Source organism: Polistes dominula, unplaced genomic scaffold (assembly GCF_049000335.1).
Source record: "Polistes dominula isolate Pdom_NZ unplaced genomic scaffold, Pdom_raw_medaka contig_373, whole genome shotgun sequence".
Lineage (NCBI taxonomy): Eukaryota > Metazoa > Arthropoda > Insecta > Hymenoptera > Vespidae > Polistes > Polistes dominula.
The window spans coordinates 4,346,602-4,368,643 of NW_028300899.1; the positions used below are offsets into that span (position 1 = coordinate 4,346,602).

Consider the following 22,042-nt stretch of genomic DNA (forward strand, 5'->3'; position numbering starts at 1 on the left):
TACTTTTGTATGCAGATTTGCGGTATTTAAATAATAACGCACAAATATTTGCGTGATTTTGTATGATTTTATGAAAAAAAAAAAAAAAAAAAAAAACCAGGATTTAGAAGAGATAATAAAAGTTGAATCTTTCGACAAAAATTTAACTCGACGAACAAAAAAAATAAAAAAAAAATAAAAGGAAAATTATCTCATTAAATTATGTTAACTTTTTTAAATAGTGCAACACTTCGTCTTGTTTTTAAATAAAAATTCATTTAAAGTTCTTTAAGCGTGCAAGTTTATTTTGAGAAATTGAGAACGTTAAAATACCACGAAATAGAATGTTGAAAATTATAGAGACCTAATTGTTGAATCGTGAAATCTTTCGGAAGTTGAACAAATTGAAGAAACGTGGTTGTACTTGCATTACTATAGTTAATTTTCTCTCGATTGAATCGACGTAGAGGATCTATAGGAAAATAGGATAGCTGATGTCCATAATTGAAACGTGAACTAATTTAGCGGAATGTTCGAGTCAACGAATCGCCTAATTGTCACCACTAAGTCGTTAACGAGTTACGCAGCATAGATTCACTTAATCGTTCTATTTACTTCATCGAGACGCAATTGCTATGTTTAATCGTATAACGATGATATGATACTCCTCTGTTTCGTAACTGATGAAAATATCATATAAATTTATGATAAAATAATTTTTTTTTTTTCTTCAATGTTCATACATATCCATTAGTATGCATTAACATTAACATATTAATACTACACTTTACACATTAATTATTTGGGATTTGTAGAGGATTCGATATAAATCGAATAAATCCGTAAGGATTTAATTAATTTCATGTTTATGATAAGCAGAAGAGATTAAATACATGTATTTTCGGATAATAAAAATAACACACAAATTTAAATATATAGTAAAAAAAAATAATTTATTATATTAAAATTGAAATCATAGAAATATATGAAATACACAAATTATTTAAAAAAAATTATAATAATAACACAATATTAAATTTTAGTTTTAAAAGACAATCAATTACTATTAATTATTAATTAATTATAAAATGAACATAAAAAAATTATTAAACATTGGAAATATTAAATTATATTATTACCGAGTTTAGTACATATTTCCTGACCAATAGAAACATTGACAAAGCTTTACCTACAGTAAACTCACAACAAACCGGAAACCGAGAGATTAGAAATTAAGACTTGGTTATTAATTATTTCGATGGAAAGGGATTAGCTAACAGGAGGTGGGGATGGGGTAGGGTGGGGGGAGGGAAATGTTAACCTCGGTTCGTACGTTCGCGGTATTCAAAATGTTCCTGGATTTCGCTATCCTCAGCATGCGTGTCGTTTATTGGATAATATCGAAGTTTCCCACGATATAGGAGGGGACGGGAGAAATTGTAGGAAAATTTAATTAATGCTGCCGCACGGGCGAAAGCAGCAAACGCTGAAGGGGATGAGAATTGCGTGGGGAGCGGAGGGTAAGTGGGGATAGGAGGTAGGTTGTTGGGAACAGAGAATGAAGGATGGGGATGGAAGGAAACCTAAGGGTGAGAGTAGTATACCTACGCACACGTTAACATACGCTAATGCACGCTAACGTGCGTATCGAGTTGAGTAGATGGAATATATTGAATTAGGGGAATAACTTTCTTCTTTTGGTATTTTTCATTTTTTTTTGTTTTTTTCATGTAAAAGTTAAACAAGGTTTTGTTCAAATTATATATTATGTATACAACAACCATTTTCCAACGATTATCGAAAATTGTTTTCACGTTTATCGATGTCACGATTGTTATTGTGTTTGATTTTATTTTTTTACTTAAATTTAATCGATTTCATAGCAAGATGATTTTCGAATTGAAAATGATGGAATTAGCTTTGTGACAAACGAATTAATATTGCAACGTGTTCGTAAACATCACAAGATTTTTATTTATTCAAATGCATCGAATTTCTTTCTTTATTTTTCCACATTCATTTTTTAAGATGCAATTAATTTAACGAATATCATAAATTTTCTTTTTTTTCTTATTGTTCAAATTACTTCGTGATGCGTATACGCGTATAATTTCAAACTTAAGCAAATATTGACAGATCTGATTGATGTAATATTATTATCAGATTTATGTGAATATATAAATGTGTTGAAAAAATACGAAAAAATGTTATCCCCGATTCAATCGTCTCGTTTCGTTTATACCAAATGTAAATTTTGTCTCTGTTTTTTTTTTTTTTGTATACTTAATGTTATAATAAGAAAAGAAAAATGTTTTTTTATACGTTCGAATGAAAATAAATTGACGGACGTCAAGTGAAAATGGAAACGTTCAATGTAGTTTAGGTATATTGAAAAAGTATTAGAAGTAGAGTATTACAAGGTGTTTCCATTGCTGATAAATCGACATTGATAGATATTTTGTTCACTTATTTTCCTTTTAAATTGAATCCTAAACCTTAGGCTCGGACTATTTCATGGGTAGGGATTCGAACAGTTTATCGGAATTTACATTTTAACTTTCAATAAAATCCTTTATACTTACGTGAGTGTGTATTTGTGTGTCTTTTCGAAGTGATACGATTATTTATGTTTCCTTAGTCGGTTGGTTTAAGTATGCGTTAGTTAAATTGCTCAATCAATGATTTATGAGGTTCGAATAAGCACTTTATTCTAATTAATGATTGATATCTATAATAATCATAATTATTATTATTATTACATCATATTAATTATTGAAAGTTCGTAAATCAAGTTGATAAATTATTCAATTTGTATTATATTGAGCGTATTATCGACGTAATTTCATTTCATTCGAATTGTCATAATTAAATTGAACATGAGATTTAGTTCAAATGTATTCTACAATATACAATAAACAACAGGGTGGGTCTAGAATTTTTTTTTCAAATATTTCAATCAAAAAATGAGATAACAACCATTAGATAATTTTCGTATGATAATAATCTTAAGAATAATTTTTTATATGTTATAATTCTTTAAAATAAAACTTTAAATGACGTTGTTTTTTTTATTATCGAACGTTAAAATACGCTAATAATGTTTCTACGAAAAAAAACTTCAAACACAAGTTTAGAAAGTTGTAAATAAGTCAAAAGCGCACATGATCAACTGTCGTAATTCATTCTCTAGCCATTTGAGTTGCTATTTTCCAATTACTTTTTAACCGATGCGTCCTTTCAATTATACCGTTGCACCGTGAAAAAGCAATGAACGAGGTAGAGAAAAAACACTAAGCGAATTCTATTACGGAGAAACGCCTGCGAAAAGGCGTCATTGAAAACGATCGAAAACTATTAAAACGATTGCAGTTTTACACGTGTATTATACTATATATATATATATATATATATATATATATATATAGTATATACTATACTGTGAAATATAATTCATTACTATATAATATATTTCATAATAGTCAGAAAATATTTATCAAAATTTTCTAATCTTTTAATCAAAATTCATTTTCATTTTATTTCGTTTTTTTTGTTTTTTTCATTCCTGTAAAATAATTCAAACAATTATTTTTCAATACATTTCTTTTCAAATAAATACAAATAATTTTTGATCTCTTCTTTAGATTCTTCCTTTCTTTCTTTTTTCTTTTTTGTTTAATATTACAACAATAAATTTATTATAAATATATAATTGTATATTTACGTTGCATTCGATGAATTATTGTAACACGAATGGACGTTTGAACGTGGAATAAGAGAAAAATTCACGAGAATGAACATTCTATCGAGAAACTCTTTTGTTCACTTTCTTGTTTTTTTTTTTTTTATTTTCCTCTCTTTTATTCTTTTCTCTATTTTTTTTTTTTTAACTTCCAATGAAAGAATAAAAAGAGAAAGAGGAAGAGAAAGAGCGAGAGAGTTTTCATCGGCTATTTCGTATTAAATAAAAGCAATAAAAAGATTCTATGCCGTATAAAAAAGAAATAGATAGATAGATAGATAGATAGATAGATAGATAGATAGATAGATAGATAGATAGATAGATAGATAGATAGATAGAAAGATAGATAGATAGATAGTTAGACAGATAGATCGGCAGATAGTTCTTAAACGAGTTCGTTTCTATACACTGGCAGATAAGCTGAAAATAACGATGTATGAGTAAGAAGAATCCTTAAGAATTGAATTTCCGCTCGAGTTTCCCATCTTTCACCCCGTTTTTCACTCAACCTTTTATCTTTTTAACCACCCCTCCCTCTCTTCTTACTTCTAACCACCTCATCATGATTTTACGCGTAATTTTGTATTGCAAGTATCGTCGAATAAGAAGAACTGGTCAAAAAGAAAATCATTCCTTGCATTGAGAAAAAAAGTTAAAGAGAAAAAGATGATTTAAGGATTCACGTAAAATCTTTTATGTTACTGACGAAGTATCGTTACAGAAAAGAAGCTTATTTAAATCCAATATGTTGGCAATGTGTAGTCATTGTTTCATCGATTTTCTTTTATTTTAACAAATATCTCGACATTTTCAAAAATGGTAATTTTTGTATGAGAATATTTTTTATTTTATTTATATCTTTAAAATATATATATTGTAAATATATGTATAATAAATAATATATTATAAATCTAATCAAAAGTATTAAAAATAAATACTTTTGAAAGAAATCTTTGACAAGAAAATAATACGTAAATTAATTTATATTTGTAACGAAAAATATTTTCAATTTTTATAATAGGTATTTCGATTTTTATTATCTTTTATTATTTTAATTATTTGTAATATTTTAATTAATAAACCTTATTGTATATATTAAAATAGATTATAATTGATATATAATAAAAAAGGATTTATTTTTTTAAACTTATTTTCGAAGAATATTTTATAAACCCTTCGAATATCGAGCCTTTGTTTCTTTTTTTTTCTTTTTTATCATCCTGTATATCTTTTCATATGATATAATACAGTTCGTTCCCTTTTTTTCTATTTTTTTTTTTTTAAATTCGATCGATAGCATCGAAAGCTTCGAACTCTTATATTTGTTTTTTTTTTCTTTCTCCCCATTGGTTTCATTGAATTTTTCTCCTATTTCTTTTATTACTTTTTTTTTTTATTATGATTTATCTCTCTCGAATGATTTTGAAAAAAAATTTTCTATTCTAATTTAAACGCATTTCAATGTATTATTATATTTATAATAAACATTTTATGGTATAAATAATATATTATATTATATATGTTTTAATACGAGATAATATTGACGTAGAAAAAACATTTACGAACGTTTATGATATTTGGGAAAAAAAGAAAACAAAATTAAACACGCATAAACACGAGAGAGTATGTTTTAATGTACGTGAATATACAATCTACAAATATATTCTATAAATGAGCCACATATATATATATATATATATATATATATATATATATATATATATATATATATACATGTTTGTCCAATTGTTTGACAGTACGTTAAAAGACCGATTAAAATTCATGGAAATACTGTATCTATACATGGAAATTTTGTTGGACATATTAAATTTTTATTAATATTTTTTTTTATAACAATTTATGATCCATCGCGCCTCGAGTGTAGAAAAAAAAATTTATGTAGAATGGAAAATCGATTTTCTACGATTTTTCTTTTACCATTTTTTTTTTTAATATTTCGAATTTTTATCTCTCGACACAAGTCTTTTATTTTATTCATAAAATATAATATGTTCTATGCGAATATGAGTATATATTTAATAGAACGTGTGTGTATATTGAATCAAATTATATCGAAAATTGTCAACCTTCAGTGATCTCAAATGAAATAAATTTTATTTCTAGATTTTACGTAAAATTCATTCTATTTGATTCTATTCTCTTTAATTTGATTTATTTTTTTTTTTTTTTACTTGAAAACATTTTATGTTTAACCGTGTCGAACGATTGATCAAAGTTTTCTATTAAAAATCGCAAATCCGAAGAAAAGATAAAGGTTTCATTTTGTAGAAAGAGAAAAATGATAGAAGTAAAAAAAAATAAAAAAAAACGAAGGGAATGAAAAGATGAAGTCATTGAAACACGATAAATCTACCACGAAAAGGATAATAAATCAAATCCCGATCGGTTCTGTGGGATAACGAGTCATGTAAAACTATCGCAAAAATTCTCGAGGTAGATCGATTGATCGATGCTTACTTTAGATAAAAGAAAATAATTATTTTAAAAAATGCTACGTTTCTATTCCAAGAAAAAAAAAGAAAAATAGGGAAACATTTTTTTTATACAAATGTAAATATTGCGCGATACGATGCAACACTGTAATTTGTTTTTCACATGCACGTAAATTTAGAATTTTAAAATTGTTATGTAACTTTATTTATTTATTCTCTCTTCCTTTATTTCTAATTTTGTTTGTTTTTTTTTTCTTTTTTCTAATTCAAATGTCAGGAAAATATAAATTGTTCTTTTAAAACAACATTAGTATTATTTTGAACGGAAGGGATGGTGAAATCCCCACGTGTGTTTTAGATTTTGATTTCACCGTTCGTCACTTATCTTTTCTCCTTTTTTTTTTCTTTTTACTCCCATGAAACTAGGGAAAATCAGATAGGATAGAAAAAGATAGAGATAGAAGATATCAGTTCGTCCCAAATGGTTGCTATTGGGGATAGAAGCAAGCAACCCCTCGCTGACTTTTGTTCGCTAAGAATCAACATTCCTACAAAAGTACTTTCTGTTCTTTACTTTTCTTTTTTTCTCTTCTTTTCTTTTCGTAGTGGAGTTGTAAAGGAAAAAGAGCAGCTCCTTACGGGCCGATACATCCTTCTTTTTACAAATTTCTTTTAAGCTTACTCGTTAAATTTCAAAATATTTATTTGAATAATTTTTTTGTCTTTTTTTAAACCAGTGTTACAATACATTATTTTGTTCTATTATTTATTAAGAAACATTCGTTGTTTCTTTTTTTTATTTTATCTTTAAGTATAAAGATATTTTTATAAAATAATATGATTATTCTTTGTTTGTTTATTCAACAAGGAAGTTTAATCAATGATTTACGTTTCTACGAAAAAAGTAATACAGTTAATAAAACAAATGAATTTAATTATAAAATAAATTAGAAATTAATTAAAATAAATAAATAAATATATTTATTATTATTAATTTATTTAATTTATTATTAATTATGAATAAATGTATTTAATCAATTATGTATTTATAATTTAATGTATTAATAACATCTGTGTATAATTGAAAAAAAAAAAAACATACAAACTTAATAACCCTAACGATAAGCAACCCTTTGTACATTATATAAAAGATGGAAACCTAGAAACTGGTAAAAATTTTTCCAGGATATTTAAATCATCGAATATATGTAAAAATGTTCGTTCGTTTCTCGTGTTAAATTTTCAAATAAAATATGTGACATTTTATTTCGACGTTACTTTCGTTAATAAGATTTCTTTCGTTATTTTTTTTAATTTCTTTTTTTTATGTCATTTTCTTTTTTAACGAGAAAATGTTAACATTTAAACTGAGATTTCTTTTCTAATTTAGCACGTACGAGCATACGGTGATTTCCTTGCAGGTTTTTTCTCTACATTTCCTCTTCAACGATTCCCTTTTTTCTCTCTCTTTCTCTTTTATTTTATATACACCTTTCTCTCTCTCTCTCTCTCTCTCTCTCTCTCTTGCTTTGCTTTACTTTGCTTTGCTTTACTTTGTTTCCTTTCATTCCTTTTTTTCTTTCTCATACATCGAACGAGTTTCACCCTTGACGACACGACGAGTTTTTAAGGGACCATTTCGGATGAGATATTTTTTTTCCCACACTTTTTTTCGAGGTCAGATTTTATTAAGCCACTCGTTGGACTGGAGAAGAAAAACGAGCCCTTCAATTTATTGTAAAAATGATACCATCCCTCCTCGTCCTTTTCATCTTCCTGGCACGTTATCATCATACTCTTTAGTTTTCTCATATAAGTATTTCTTGCTTTTCTACTTTTTTGAAGTGAAAACTTTTTTAGAATGGGTGTGATTTAAAAAATTAAATACGGTGATGTAGAGAGAAAACGAAACCGGGATGTAGTGGGGAAAGGAAACGAAAATGGACGCCTATACGAATGCAACCCTACAGACACACTTTGAAAATGTTGTTTGCGAGCGCCATCTGTCGGGACGAAAATTTTTTCTGCCTGAAAGATAGGCAACCCGTCATACACACGTGTATAAACAGTTTTGACTGCAAAAAAATTCCGTCCCGGTAGACAGCGCTCGCAAGCAACATTTTCAAAGTGTGTCAGGTGAGTTGCATACAAACAGGCGCGCATTTTTATAATTAAATAAATAATTACAAATTAAAATTACAAATAATATTATAATAATATTATATAATAAATTATCGGCAAAACTTGTTTATTTGAAGGTTTCACTTTTTACTTGATATGCACACATGTTTTTTTTTCTATTTAATTATTTTCTTTCCATATTATATGATATATATCCTTCCTTTTTTGTTCTTCTTCTTCTAAAGATTTCGCAATCACAACCGAGTCCTCAGGATATTACAACTTTTAAATTAATTCTATCGGAAATGATCGTTTTAACAACGAGTTGTTTTTAAACTCGTTTATCAACTCGACGTCGCCTAGTTTTATATTTTCATCTTTTATTCATTGTACAAACGATTGTCAAGGGTATTATACTACTTCTTTCTTTTTCTTTTCTTTTATTTAGATTTGTTTATCCTTTTATATCGCACTGAAAGTGATCACTGATAAATGCTTCGAATCAAATTTCTAGATACAAATTGAGAATCGTTGAAATTCTACGAAGTTATTTTTATCCTCGTATAAATGGTTGCCTTTCAACGGGCGTTCGTTTTTTTATTCTTATTAAAGTATTTTTTTTATATATATAATTTAATCGTTGTATACGTTGTGGAAATTGATCGATGATATTTATATATTTTAGTGATTTAAATTTAAATTTTTAAATTAAAAATATTGTGTCAATTAAATTGATACGAATTTGTTTTTATTCGAGTATAAATGGTTGCCTGATGTCAGGGAAAGGGGTGCTTATTTATTACATTATTTTTTTAAGTTAATATAAAAACCATTCTCTTTTTGGTATTAACTAATTTTTATTTAAATAACAAAATCATTTCTATCAAAGAAATAAAACTGTTCAATTCACCAAAAATAAATTGTTTTTTCTTTGTAATCATCAAATTGATCTAACTTAATATTGTTTTCTTTTACTGACAAAATGAATTTTGTAAAACACAGGATCGTGCTCTCAATATTTAACATCATTTACCTTTTTTTAAAAAAAAAACAAAAGGAAATAAGTCACAGAACGCTTTTCCAGGATACTACATCTGAGATTACGATGATCCTGTACTTCAACATTAAAATTCATCCTACGAAAGGATTTCATTTTTATCGTTTAAAACAAAAAAAATATCTTTGTGTGTCTGTGTATCTTTTCCAGGTCGAGCAGATCCTTATCATGCGATGTCGTTGCAGAGCCCGAGACTTCGACATTACAGGTCGAAACAACTAATTAGATATATGCCTTTTATAAACAAAAAAATTTAACAAAATTACTAATTTTTACAAAATATCAAGTTTTAATAATTCTATACGCTGAAATACGACATTGTATTATACATTATGGTTCTGTTGGTTGTGATTTTGCACTCATATTCACACATACACGTATATGTATTATATTAATACATATTTTATATAATTGTAATATGTATATATGCGTGTACGTGTATATTATTCATATTTAATGTTCATATTAATATTGATCGAGTTTGTTACCTGCTTTTATCCATGCTTTTTGGAATGATATTCGTCTCACGAATTTTATAATCTACAAATTGTGTTATTTTATATTTCTAGTTTTTATATATATTTATAAGTACAAGTTGTTTCAAAATATGTGAGTATAAATTGAAGAGTGATTTGAATACTCTAAAATAGGATTAAAATAATTCCTACAATAATACCCTTAATATGAATCTTGTTTTTGAATTATAAACTGTTGTTTTTGTCTTCCAATAATTCATATAAAATTATTTACTCTTTGTTTGTTTCAATTATTTACGAGTAATATATTTTATCTTATACTGTCAATTAACACAAAATCATGTAATATGTTCATAATTTTCTTTTTCTTATTTGAATGTATCAAAATCATTCTGTAAATTTTGTCAACATATTGTGAAACACCCTGTATATTATAGTTTTAAAAGTATCGTTATACTTTAAAATCGTTTGCTATGAGTTTGAAATATTTCTTGTGTTGAAATTGTTTAAATAACTTTTCAATAATATTAATAGAAACGTGGTTTTTATTTTTTTTTAATGAAAAGAACGAGACACGTTGTACTAATGTTTAAAACAATTAATAATAATGATCAAACGTTTCTCGTTGATTATCAATTAATATCGACGATGTAAAAAATAATTACTTTATTAATATAGTTTGTTTTATCACGAAAAATATAAAAAAAATATGAAAGAAAAGCCACGTTTTCGATAAATTTGTGCAATTCGTTTTTTGCATGGCCTGTTTTACACGTAATATTTGATCGTTGGTAAATTGCACTTCTCTTATCTTTCGTTCGTACTTTGTTACTATTAATTAGAATAATTAAAAGAAATAGAAGAAGAAGAGAAAGAAGAAAAAAAAGAAAAAAGGATATTCGTATGATCGTCTATGTCGGCTTAAGCCGAGCTCGCGTTTTTATTTTCCATTTTTCAGGACCATGACAGCGATCTGCTTCGTGTGTAATCTGCCGATTCTGAGTCATCAGGTCGGATTAATATGGCAAGGAGGAAATGGTTGGGACGATCTTATGCGAGAACAGGTGGAGGAAACAACTTTGAAACAAAGATTAGGTAAAGTTTAACATATACACAAATTTTGATTTAAAAATAATTAACACTCGTATTATCAAATATAAAAGTATTATTATTCACAAATATAAGATTTAAAAATTGTTAACAAATATTTTTTAAAATAAATTTATTTCCTTAAAAATAAATTTAAAGAACTTTTAAATTATTAAAATATTAGGATGAAATATAATTAAAAATTATAAATACAATAATATATAATATATATAATATATAATATTTATATTAAAAGATATATTTTATATAATAATAAATTTTTTTAAAAATAAATATATTTTTTAATACAAATATTAAATATTAAATATATATATATATATATATATATATATATATATATATATATATATATATATTTATATATTATTATATAAAAATATAAAATTAAAAATTATTAGAAAAAGAATAAGATAAAAGAACATTGAAATAATTATATTGAAAAAATATTAATAAATATTTATAGGTACAGGAAGAAGAGATTCGGCAACACAAATAACATCAATCTCACCACCAAACGAGATTCAAGAATCCTCGCCAACGAATCCACGACGCAGAAGATCGAGTTTGGCTCAATTGACGGATATTATAAGAGAATGGGGTGGTGGAGGAACAGGTGGAAAGAGTGGACGTGCCAGTAAACTTTATCGTAGAGAAACATTGGCTGATATTGCTAAATCATTACCATGGCCGAGACAAGCAACATCGGATACGAGTCACCTGGCAAGTTTAAGAAAAAAACGTGAAAATTCGGAAGACAGTGGTATCAGGAGTCAAGCATCGACGAAATCAAGAAAGGATTCGACTATCAGTGATTTTAAAAGTGATTTAGCTAAATTTTGGAGTAAAAAAGATGTCCAACCACAACAACCACCAACTGTAATCTCACCAACACCGAGACGAGGTATAATGATTGATTTATTTTATTTATATAATGTATACTTAGTAAAAAAAAGAAATATCTTCGAATTTTAATGAAGAAATAAAATAAAATACGATATTACATTGTTAAAGATTATTATTTAGAAAATGTATAACATTGTTTCATTTTTTTTAGGGTCAGGGGAAAGCGCAAGGTCAAGAAGGGATTCGGTTGTAGCCGGAGCTCCAATTTCAGGAGAGCGAAAGCACAGTTGTCGTCATCACAGGCGTAGACAATCTCAACAATCGCAGCAATCTGTCGAAGGTGTCACCATAACGCCTACTAAATATTACATCAATGATCAAAGACCGAGCGCTTCTAGCACCGACAGTGGTGCCAGCAATATTGCTAGGTTTGTAATTCGTGATATTACGAATATGTCACAATGCAATAAGATAAAATATAATATTATTTCAATTATCTCAAATATATTAAGCAATTATACAAATTTTTTTTCAATAAGTCCTATCAAATTTTGTACTATTTTTTAAATTCTAACATTGGATATAATTTTTTTCTATTTTTTTTAGAGATCACACAGATACGCGTAGAAATTCAACAGACAAAAGTGAAAGATCGAGCAGTTTTGAATCAAAAAGTCAAACACCAATGCTATCAACGGAAACAAGAGCACCAACACCAACTACAACTGGCATGACCATCGATGGTAAAGTTATGACGAATACATCAACGGAAACTAAAACGTTCAGCGTAACTACAGGAACGTCTATGTCGAGTTCATTGACAGTTAATGCAAGATCATCGCCAGAAGGAAAAATTCTTTCGTTAGAACCATCAGTAAATACACCAGCAATCATAATGTCTTCTGTTACACCACCGAGTGTTTCACCAGTAGCTGGAAGTAGTCTTCCACTTCCTGGTACTTCGACTACTGGTAGTTCTAGTCCAGTTGGATCACCCGGTGTCAGTGCAGCACATCCTTTAGTTGCTACTCGAAGAGATTCCACCACCCAAGTATGTATTTAAATATCTACAAATTATATTAAATGATGTTTATTTATTTGTTTTGATATTTTAAACAAAAAAAGTTAAAACAAAATTTTATTAATTAAAACAAAAAACAAAAGTTTAAACAAAAATTTTCTTTTCTTTAAAAACTTCTTTACGCACTGTCGGTAATGTCGGATTGCAAATGTCACTTGTCGGTAAAAAAAACTTTTTTAATATCACCCGTTTGCAAGGCACTTTTATTACTCACGTGTATAAAAGGTTGCATATCACAGGGGGATAAAAATATTTTTTAACCAATAGTTGGCGCTCGCAAGCAGCATTATCAACTGTGTTTGGAGTATTGCATACCGTCAGGCGTATAAATTTTAATTATTTAAATAAATTATTCCTATAAACAAAATTAAATAAACATCGAATTAATAAAAATTTATAATTTGTTTCGTTTTCTTGTTTCATAAATTAAATATAAATTCTCGTAATTTTAATTTTACAGTGTTATTACAAAGGAAAAGAAACGTCACCGAACAAATTATCAAAATTAACGCGGCAGGCAGCGGCAATAGACGAATCCGTACCTCCTGTTGGACGACGTGGTAGCCAACCAACCTTATCACCCGATCCAGATGACGGAGGTACAACTTAATTATTCATGTAAACTTGTCTTTGTCATGATTAATTATTCAATAAAAAATATATTTCATTGATTGTATTATATTTTTTATTTATTAGGAAGAAAAGCACGTAGGGATTCGCTTAGTCCAGATTCAGCGTCTTATCCAAGACGTCGTGATTCAAAAACTCACTTAAGTCCTGATAGATCTGTCGATAAAAGGGATATCAGTCCAAGTAGACAGAAAAAAGCACAATTGAGAAGACAGTCAAATTCTTATGCTCAACCTCAAAGGTATTTAATCGTTTTGTGTTTACTAAAATATTTTTTCAATTTTTAAAATATAAAAATTAAAAATAAGAAGAAATTAAATTATTTATTCATTCATAATCAGTGCTTTGGAAAAATATTTTTTTTTTGTATTAAAATCGATAATCGATTAAATAGATCACCGAGTGGATCGTCCTGTTCATCGAGAGATCCAAGTCCCTGCGCACGTGCACCACTTCAACATTCTCAAACAATGCGAAGACAATCTACCACAACCGAAGAAATTTTAATAGCACGTGGATTCAGACGACAAAGTACGACGGAAGAAATGATCAGATGTCGAAATTTTCGTAGACAAAGTTCTCAAAATGAGGACACGGTGGGTCAACTTTACCAAGTAACTGTTCTTTTTCATTACTTCATAATCTAATGTCGATCGAATTACTTTTTCTTGTTCTTTATCTTCTTTTTCTTTTTTTTTCTTTTACTTTTTTCATAAATTAGGTTCAAAGATATCGAGGAAGGAGAGACAGTTCTGCACAAATTACCGATGGAACGTTTGCCACAATGACCGTCGAAACTTCCAGTACTTTTTTCGACAGCAGCACTCAGACTGGTAAGTTTAATTTACATATTTAAACAAAAAATGAACAAACAAACAAAAGAAAAGAAATCCAAAATTAACGATAAACGAATAGGTCGCGTGTTCAACCCCAATCCTAGAGTTTTAATATTCAATTATTAATTTAATTTATATACAAAGATAAAATTCCAATTATTATTATGAAATACTTAACGATATTTGAAAAATAAACGTTGAAAAAGATACAAAGAAAACAAACAAACACGAACGATATTTAATCATCATTTGCATTTAATTAAGATTCTTTATTCTAAATTGAAAAGACAAATCGTATTATTCGAATATTTCGCGGTAAATAAAGTCGAACGAATCAGAAACTTTGGTAAATATCTAACGCAAGCGTATATAGAAAGAACACCGTTTAGGGGTTGGTGGTTGGCGGTTGACGAGAACGCAGGCGTTCTATTACAACTCTTAGTTCGAGAGTAATCGCAGTGGGTGCAGGCTAGTCGATAGGCCTGCACAAAGAGAGAAACAGCTGAAAGGAATACAAAAATATAAGGAAACTTCCCTTTGAGAAAAAGATAGCAATAGAAAGAGAAAAAAAAATTGACAGATAAATGAATATAGATAAATGATAGATTAATAGATGAATAAATTGACATCAAATAAAAAGATTGAACTTAGAGAAAAAAAGAGAGAGAGAGAGAGAGAAAGAATGTATGTATATATATGTTTATGACAGTCAAACGTGTGTATCTGTATGTGTGTATGTGTGTGTGCACATATATATCATTCTATCTTTCTCACTCTTAATAAGAAAGGACGAGCGTGCGTGTTCGCCGTTTTCGCGTCGTCGCGGACACGTTGCTTTACGAGGGTGTGTATCTTCCTCAGTGAAAAAGAGAGAAAGAGAGAGAAAGAGAGGGAAAGATAGAGAAGGGGGTAAGAAAGAGAAAGAGTATAAACGTAGTCGTTTCGAGGTTGTCCTCCTACCTGTGTCGATTCAAGCTTCAACATATAAAGAAAAAAAGATAGTAAAGGATAGAAGAATTTCAATATCATATTAAAATTGCAAGGATTACAAATGAATAAGGACGATTTAAAATGAAGTGATCAAATTAGTGCGAGGATATCTGTTCTATTCGAAAAAAAATGACAAGTGTTTCGTTATAAAGTGTCAAAGTGAAAGAGAAATAAAACGAGAGAAAGGAAAGATTGAAAAAGCGAGAGAGAGGGAAAGAGGGAAAGAGAGACAGGATCTAGGACGATATAGGCTAGAAGCATTCCGACCCTCAACGAGTTCGATTCGAGTAATCCAGGAGTGCACGTTGACGTTCGAGCGCCCCTATCGTCCTACCTAAAACACGTTGTGATAATATCTAACTTCAAATCTAACGTTTATTTTAATCATCTCTCGATAATCTCTTAAAAAAAAAGAAAATACAAAAATAAAATAAAGTTGTGTAAAACAATTCGTCATAAAACGTAGTGGATTAATAATAATATTATTATATTTTATTTGATTGTTTTGTTATTGGTGTGTGTGTGTGTCTATTTCCTTTTAGTGTATTCCAACGTACATTGTTTCGATTTTTCATTAGAAAAACTTGGAAGATGGGTGTGGGTGGTACCATTCCTTATAAAGACTAAATAAGTTCACATTAAACGTTCAGATTTGTTCTTTCTTTTCTTCTTCTTTCTTTTTTTTTCTTTTTTCGATAATTCGATCGCGTTTACGAGTGTGTTAGTGATGTATGTATGTGCGTTGATTCGTTCGTAGATTTACACGTTCCTATTGTACAAGGTGTTTGATATCACTTATCTCGGGAAAAAAAAAGAAAATTAAACGCGTAATAAACAAACGTGTCGTATTTTCATTATTAAAGAAAAAAAATTAAAAAAAAAAATAGAAATAAATAAAAAAAAAACAATTAAAACGTATACACACGCACACATAAGCATAAAAGGGAAAAAGACAGGAGACGCAGGACGCAACCACTTGTGGCAGTTGTGCACTTGGGTATCAGCCAAAGATCTATTCGTGGATTATTTTTCCTCTCGATCCTTTCTATACTCTTTTTTTATCCCTTTCTTTCTTTTTTTCCTTCCTTTCCTCTCGTTTTTTCTTTTTATCTATTTATCTATCAATCTTATTTCTATCTTCTTCGGAACAAAGAAGAAGTTTCTTATCTGAGAGGAGCACTTCGTTTGCTCGTCTCATGCTGAGAAATCTTATCAGCCTATCAACTAACTCCTTTCCTACCCTTTTTTTCTTTTTCAAGCTTGACAAACCTTCCCTTTTTTTACACACACACATATATGTATATACATGTGAAATTTTGATTATTTTTTCTTTTCTATGTTTCGTATATTGTGATTTTTGTGTGAATAAAATAAAAAAATAAAAAGTAAAAGAAAAGAAAATAATAACAAAGTGAGAGATACAAGTGATGAAAAAAAGGACTCATCTTCTAAAGGAAGAATTATGTATGAATCATCTTACATACAAGGATAACTGTACTAAAATCTTCATGGGAATAGTGATTTTTCTGAGGTATGTTGATTGAATCTTTGTTTAATTAGATTTTATTTGATTAAAACATATGTTTGAGATGAATCTTTTTAGATTGATAGAGTTATTTGATATTAATGCGTCATAGGTGGTTACTATGGTAATATTGAAAGACGAGAGATAACGATTAGAAAAATTATTTATTATGATTTATTATCATAATTTAAAAAGAAGATATAAATATAAATTTATTCTCTTTTTTTTCTTTTGTCGTTATTAAAGTATACATTAGAATTTCTAATTTGATGCTAAACAGAATATGAATAATATGTATGATTAAATATTTACATTTTTAATAGAAATTATAGAAAATAATTCAACACTTATATAAGATTATATAAACTTGTTCTTTATTAATATTTATTTAATATATTCAAAAACTAACGAAGTTTTTATTTCTTTTTTTTGTTAATATATTAAAAAATGCATGAAGTGTTTTTTCTCTTTCTTCTTTGAAATATTTAATAAAATTTTAAATAAATATATTTATAAATTATATTTTCGTGATTGGAATTCAATTTATTGTAATTTAAAAATAATATGTGTGAGAAGTGTATTTGATTCTTGACAAACATTAAAAAAAAAAAATGAAAAAAGAAAGGAATTTATTCTTAATGAAAATTTAATCCGTTTTAATTAAATTTTTATTCATTCGATAATAAAAATAATACTCGAAATATAACACGTGTAAAAATTTATTATAAGCTTTTGGGTAAATGTTAGAACTAAATAAAAAAAAAAAAAAAAACAATAATGGAATGAAATTTGATCAGTAAATAAAATTCAGCTTTACGATAAAACTCCCCTTATGTTTTTCATATTATTGATAAAAAAACTACTCAAATGTAATTTTCCAAATCGAATTTAATATCTATCTTTATCTATCTCCTTCTTTCATGTAATAAGTCCATTTTGAAATTACATTCGCGTATGTTTGCGCGCGAACCTGAAATAAGCGAACTGAAGTAACGAGGTGAATGTTTTTCGACATTTCTACTCAACTTCTTTTTCCTCCATTTCTTTCTTATTTTTCTTTTTCTCGATCCGAAAACGTTTGGAGGCTTGAGTATGTTTGTAAAACACACACACACACACACACACACACACACACTTATATAAGAGTTCGTAGAAAAAGTATCTGTTTTCTTTTTATTTTTCAAACAGATTACTTTCCAGGTTTTCCTCTTTTTCTTTTTCTTTTTTCTTTTTTTAAACAAAAAATTCGAATTAAATTCAACTATCGTAATTTAATTATTTAACAATTATAACTTAACGTTTAATAGAATATATACAATAAATTAATAAATGTATAGGTTTTAATGTTGTAAAAATGGAATTGAATTCTTAAATGATTTGCTATTGAATTTTGAAATTCAATTTTCTATCTCATGTTTTGATCTCGTTAAGAAAATTAAAAGAAAAATTTTGTGTGCGTTTTATAAAACACACACACAGATACACGGTTGAGTATTCTCAAAGTACGTCTACTTTTTTTCATCTTCCAACTTGATTACTTTTAATAATAGTAGATTCTTTAAAAGAAAACAATTACTTAAGCGATTAATTGATTTTTAAATGAAAATAATTATTAATTCAATGTAACATCTCGCTTGCTAAATTTGTTTGTATTAATATTAAAAAAAAAAGACAAAATGTGTGTGTGTGTGTGTGTGTGTGTGTGTGGATGAATAAAAGAAAATTACAAATAAAAATTTGTTCGAATCGATTAGACCGTATAATAAAAACAGTAGAGATGATCAGACAATAAGATAATAGTACGTCTTTTACTCCATTTATGAAAAAATATGGAAAAAAAAGTGGGATCCATAAGAATTACAATGTCGTTTCAAATGGCAATTCAATTGAAGGTCTTGATAGCATTATATCGGTATATCTATCGTGTAACTCGACCTTAATGGATTTTTAATCGAAAAAATGTTAATCGAGATTGGTGTGCAAACGAAGGCCAGAAAAAAGAAAAGAAAAAAAAAGCAAAGAAAAGAAAACAAAATAAAAAAAATATATAATCAATAATTATTATTTATCTTGCAAAGATTTATGCATTATTTATTTCTTGAATTAACTGCAAAGTGATATTTTTTGTGTGTTCGTATCGATTCAATCTTATGGTCTCTCTTTTAATTGGACGATTATTTGATTTAATCATTCTTGATTATGCATATAAGTCACGATATCTAATATTGTCGATAATTCTTACTTCAACGATGAAGTTAGATTATTGGGAAAAGGTAGTGCCAGGTGTTGAACGATCGTTAAATCTAATGTAATGTACGTGAGAATGATGATGATAGAAGAAAGATTATAATATAGCTGATGGAGAAAAAGAAAATGAGAGAATGCTAATAATATCGTAATTCTTATGTTAGATACGATGATTTGATAATATTTTTCATTTAATGATTAAATGAAAATTAATTTTTTCATAAGTTTATTTAAAAATACGAAATATAATTTAAACAAGAAAGCTGATCAATTATATATATATATATATATATATATTTATATATTAATATATAATTACTTATATTAATATATATATATTTTTTTTCTGATAAATAATTAGAAAATTTTCTATAATTAAATATAGAAATTAACCACATTATTTATAACATAACTGAATATAAAATTAATTGATCGTATTTTTCATTTGATGTTTTTACCATGATTAAATTAACATTTTTTTCATAATTCTATTAAAAACACGAAATATAATTTAATAAATAAATAAATAAATTTTATATATTTTTAATAAAATACAAAATTTATGAAATTATAAAATTTTAATAAAATAACAAATTTAAAAAAATTTTTAAATATATTATATTTTCTAATAATTAGAAAATTTTCTATAATTAAATATAAAAATTAACCACATAATTTACAACATAATTGAATGTAAAATTAATATTAAAATTAAATTCAAAATAAATATTTATATTAATAAATTCCATATAAATTTTTGATGGCCGCTTTAATACCTTTTTATAATATAAATATATATTTAAAAATAATATAAAAATTAAATTTTATAAATAATTAATACAACAAATTTGTATAACTAGAAAGAACTTTAAAAATTATTAAAAAAACAAAATTAGGGTCACACATACATTTCCCAATAATTAATTCAATAATTTCCTAGAACTTTATTAAACATTTCAAATAATAAAAATAATTAAATTTTGTATATATTTTCTAACCCTATCAAAATTATTTATAATATATTTAAACTATCTAATTAATTTTTATAAATAATATTTGATTAATTATTATTACATGAATCTTTATATTATTTAATTAATACCATATCCTTCGGTAAGATCAAATTAAGAAAAGCATACGTCATCATCTTCCATCAACAAACGTTGGAAAACTGCGATTTCAGGAATTTCATTAGCTCTCGATAAATTCTATGTCAAGCTATTCGCAAATTCTAACTCGCTTCATATATTTCTCGGACAATGGCCTGCGTCTTCGTTATTAATTTCTGTAGAACTGATTTCGTACCTTTATCTCTACTGTCCTCGAAACGAGAGAAATATCTATCTGACTATAATACCTTCCATAAAATATTTCTATATACATTTATATCTTCCAATTTAATGTATTTTCGTGAGAAAAATTATCTGCATTTAACAACAACAAAAATTATAATAATAATCATACGAATAGTTCAATTTTTATGTTACGATAATCGATTTAAATAAATTAATGTTTAATGATTTTTTTCTTTTTTTGGTTAACTAAAATAAAATTGTAATGCACTTACACGAATGATTTGAAATATTTTTTATAAAGTTGCAACTTGTTTTTATGTTACGATAATCAATTTAAATTCATTAACATTGAGATTTTTTTTGTTAACCATAATAAAATTGTAATTTGATTACACGAAAGATTTATAATATTTTTGGTAAGTTGCAACTTTTGTCTCAATTGATTAACAATATTTAATAAAATTGCAACTGGATATATAATAATAATACATTTGGAAAATGTTAACTATAAAAAGAAAATTAATTTAATCCAATTTTAATTAATGTATTATTAAAAAGAAAAAATTGAAATATATTTTTTTTTTTGTACCATAATAATTGTGTTAAAAGTTACTACTTTTATTTTGATATATATATAAAACTATGTATGTGTATCTATATAGCTATGCACATCCATGTTGATATATATTTTAAATGAATAAAACTCGCGTGCACAATTGTGGTCTCACATTTGATATCTACGTGTAATTACATTTTGAATTTAGAACGAGCCATCAGAGATGTCGACGTAACCGGGCGTAGTAGCACTATGAACGTTCTTACTGAATATTCATAAACTATGTTGTATGTATTTCACTAGGTACTTTCGCAAAACACTGTTTTAAATCTTTTTTTCATTCTATTCTGATACTACCAAGGGATTTTTTTCATACATATATATATGTTTATAGATTGAAAGAGAAATAAAAAGTCCGATTATTTCATTTGATAATAAAAATGAATAGTCAGTTATGATTAATATTTTGTTATCATGTTGTGTTTTTCATTCAAGAAAATATTTAATATTGTTATACTCTTTTGTTAAATAAAATTTGTTTGTAATTTAATTAAATAATATATAAATTTATGATGTAGTACACGTATTTTTGTACGTGTGTAAAATACCAAAATTGTACTACATATATATGAATTATAATATAAAAACTAATAATATATTAATACTTATAGTACAATCTATTATTAAGACAATGTAATTTCAGGATGAACATTTTATTTGAATAAAATATTTTGGATTTTCTCTCTTTTTCTACCGTCATAAAATGTTATATATATTATGTATTACGATGAAAAATATATTAACTAAAGAATATATACTTACTATGTATTACGTGTATAGTACTCTTAACTCTTAAAATTTAAATAATAAAAAAATGTAGAATAAGAACAAAATTTGAGATAAAAGAAAATAAAAATGCAAGATACAAAAAAATATATATATATATATATATATATATATATATATATATATATATATATATATAAATAATAATATAAAATTAAGAAATAAATGAAGAAAAATAAGATTACAAAATATAATAAAACTTTAAACGAACAGTATCATTATTATTAAAATATAAATAAAATAAAAGTATAAAAGATA

At 26.5% G+C, this 22,042-nt stretch overlaps 1 protein-coding gene across 4 annotated transcripts in view; it reads left to right on the forward strand.

Annotated features, from left to right (window-relative positions):
- rsh (Rap GTPase activating protein radish) overlaps positions 1–22,042 on the forward strand; it is a 109,358-nt gene that overhangs the window by 70,034 nt on the left and 17,282 nt on the right. For 2 of the 4 annotated variants that reach the window (XM_015316385.2, XM_089179466.1), the window contains exons 2-10: positions 9,500–9,557; positions 10,784–10,920; positions 11,399–11,836; positions 11,990–12,206; positions 12,385–12,829; positions 13,320–13,458; positions 13,556–13,730; positions 13,884–14,103; positions 14,211–14,322. In XM_015316385.2, coding sequence (XP_015171871.1) covers positions 9,523–9,557; positions 10,784–10,920; positions 11,399–11,836; positions 11,990–12,206; positions 12,385–12,829; positions 13,320–13,458; positions 13,556–13,730; positions 13,884–14,103; positions 14,211–14,322 — 1,918 coding nt within the window. In that variant the 5' untranslated portion in view covers positions 9,500–9,522. The remainder of the gene's footprint in view (positions 1–9,499; positions 9,558–10,783; positions 10,921–11,398; positions 11,837–11,989; positions 12,207–12,384; positions 12,830–13,319; positions 13,459–13,555; positions 13,731–13,883; positions 14,104–14,210; positions 14,323–22,042) is intronic. The other 2 variants (XM_015316393.2, XM_015316404.2) reach the window with 2 other exon arrangements.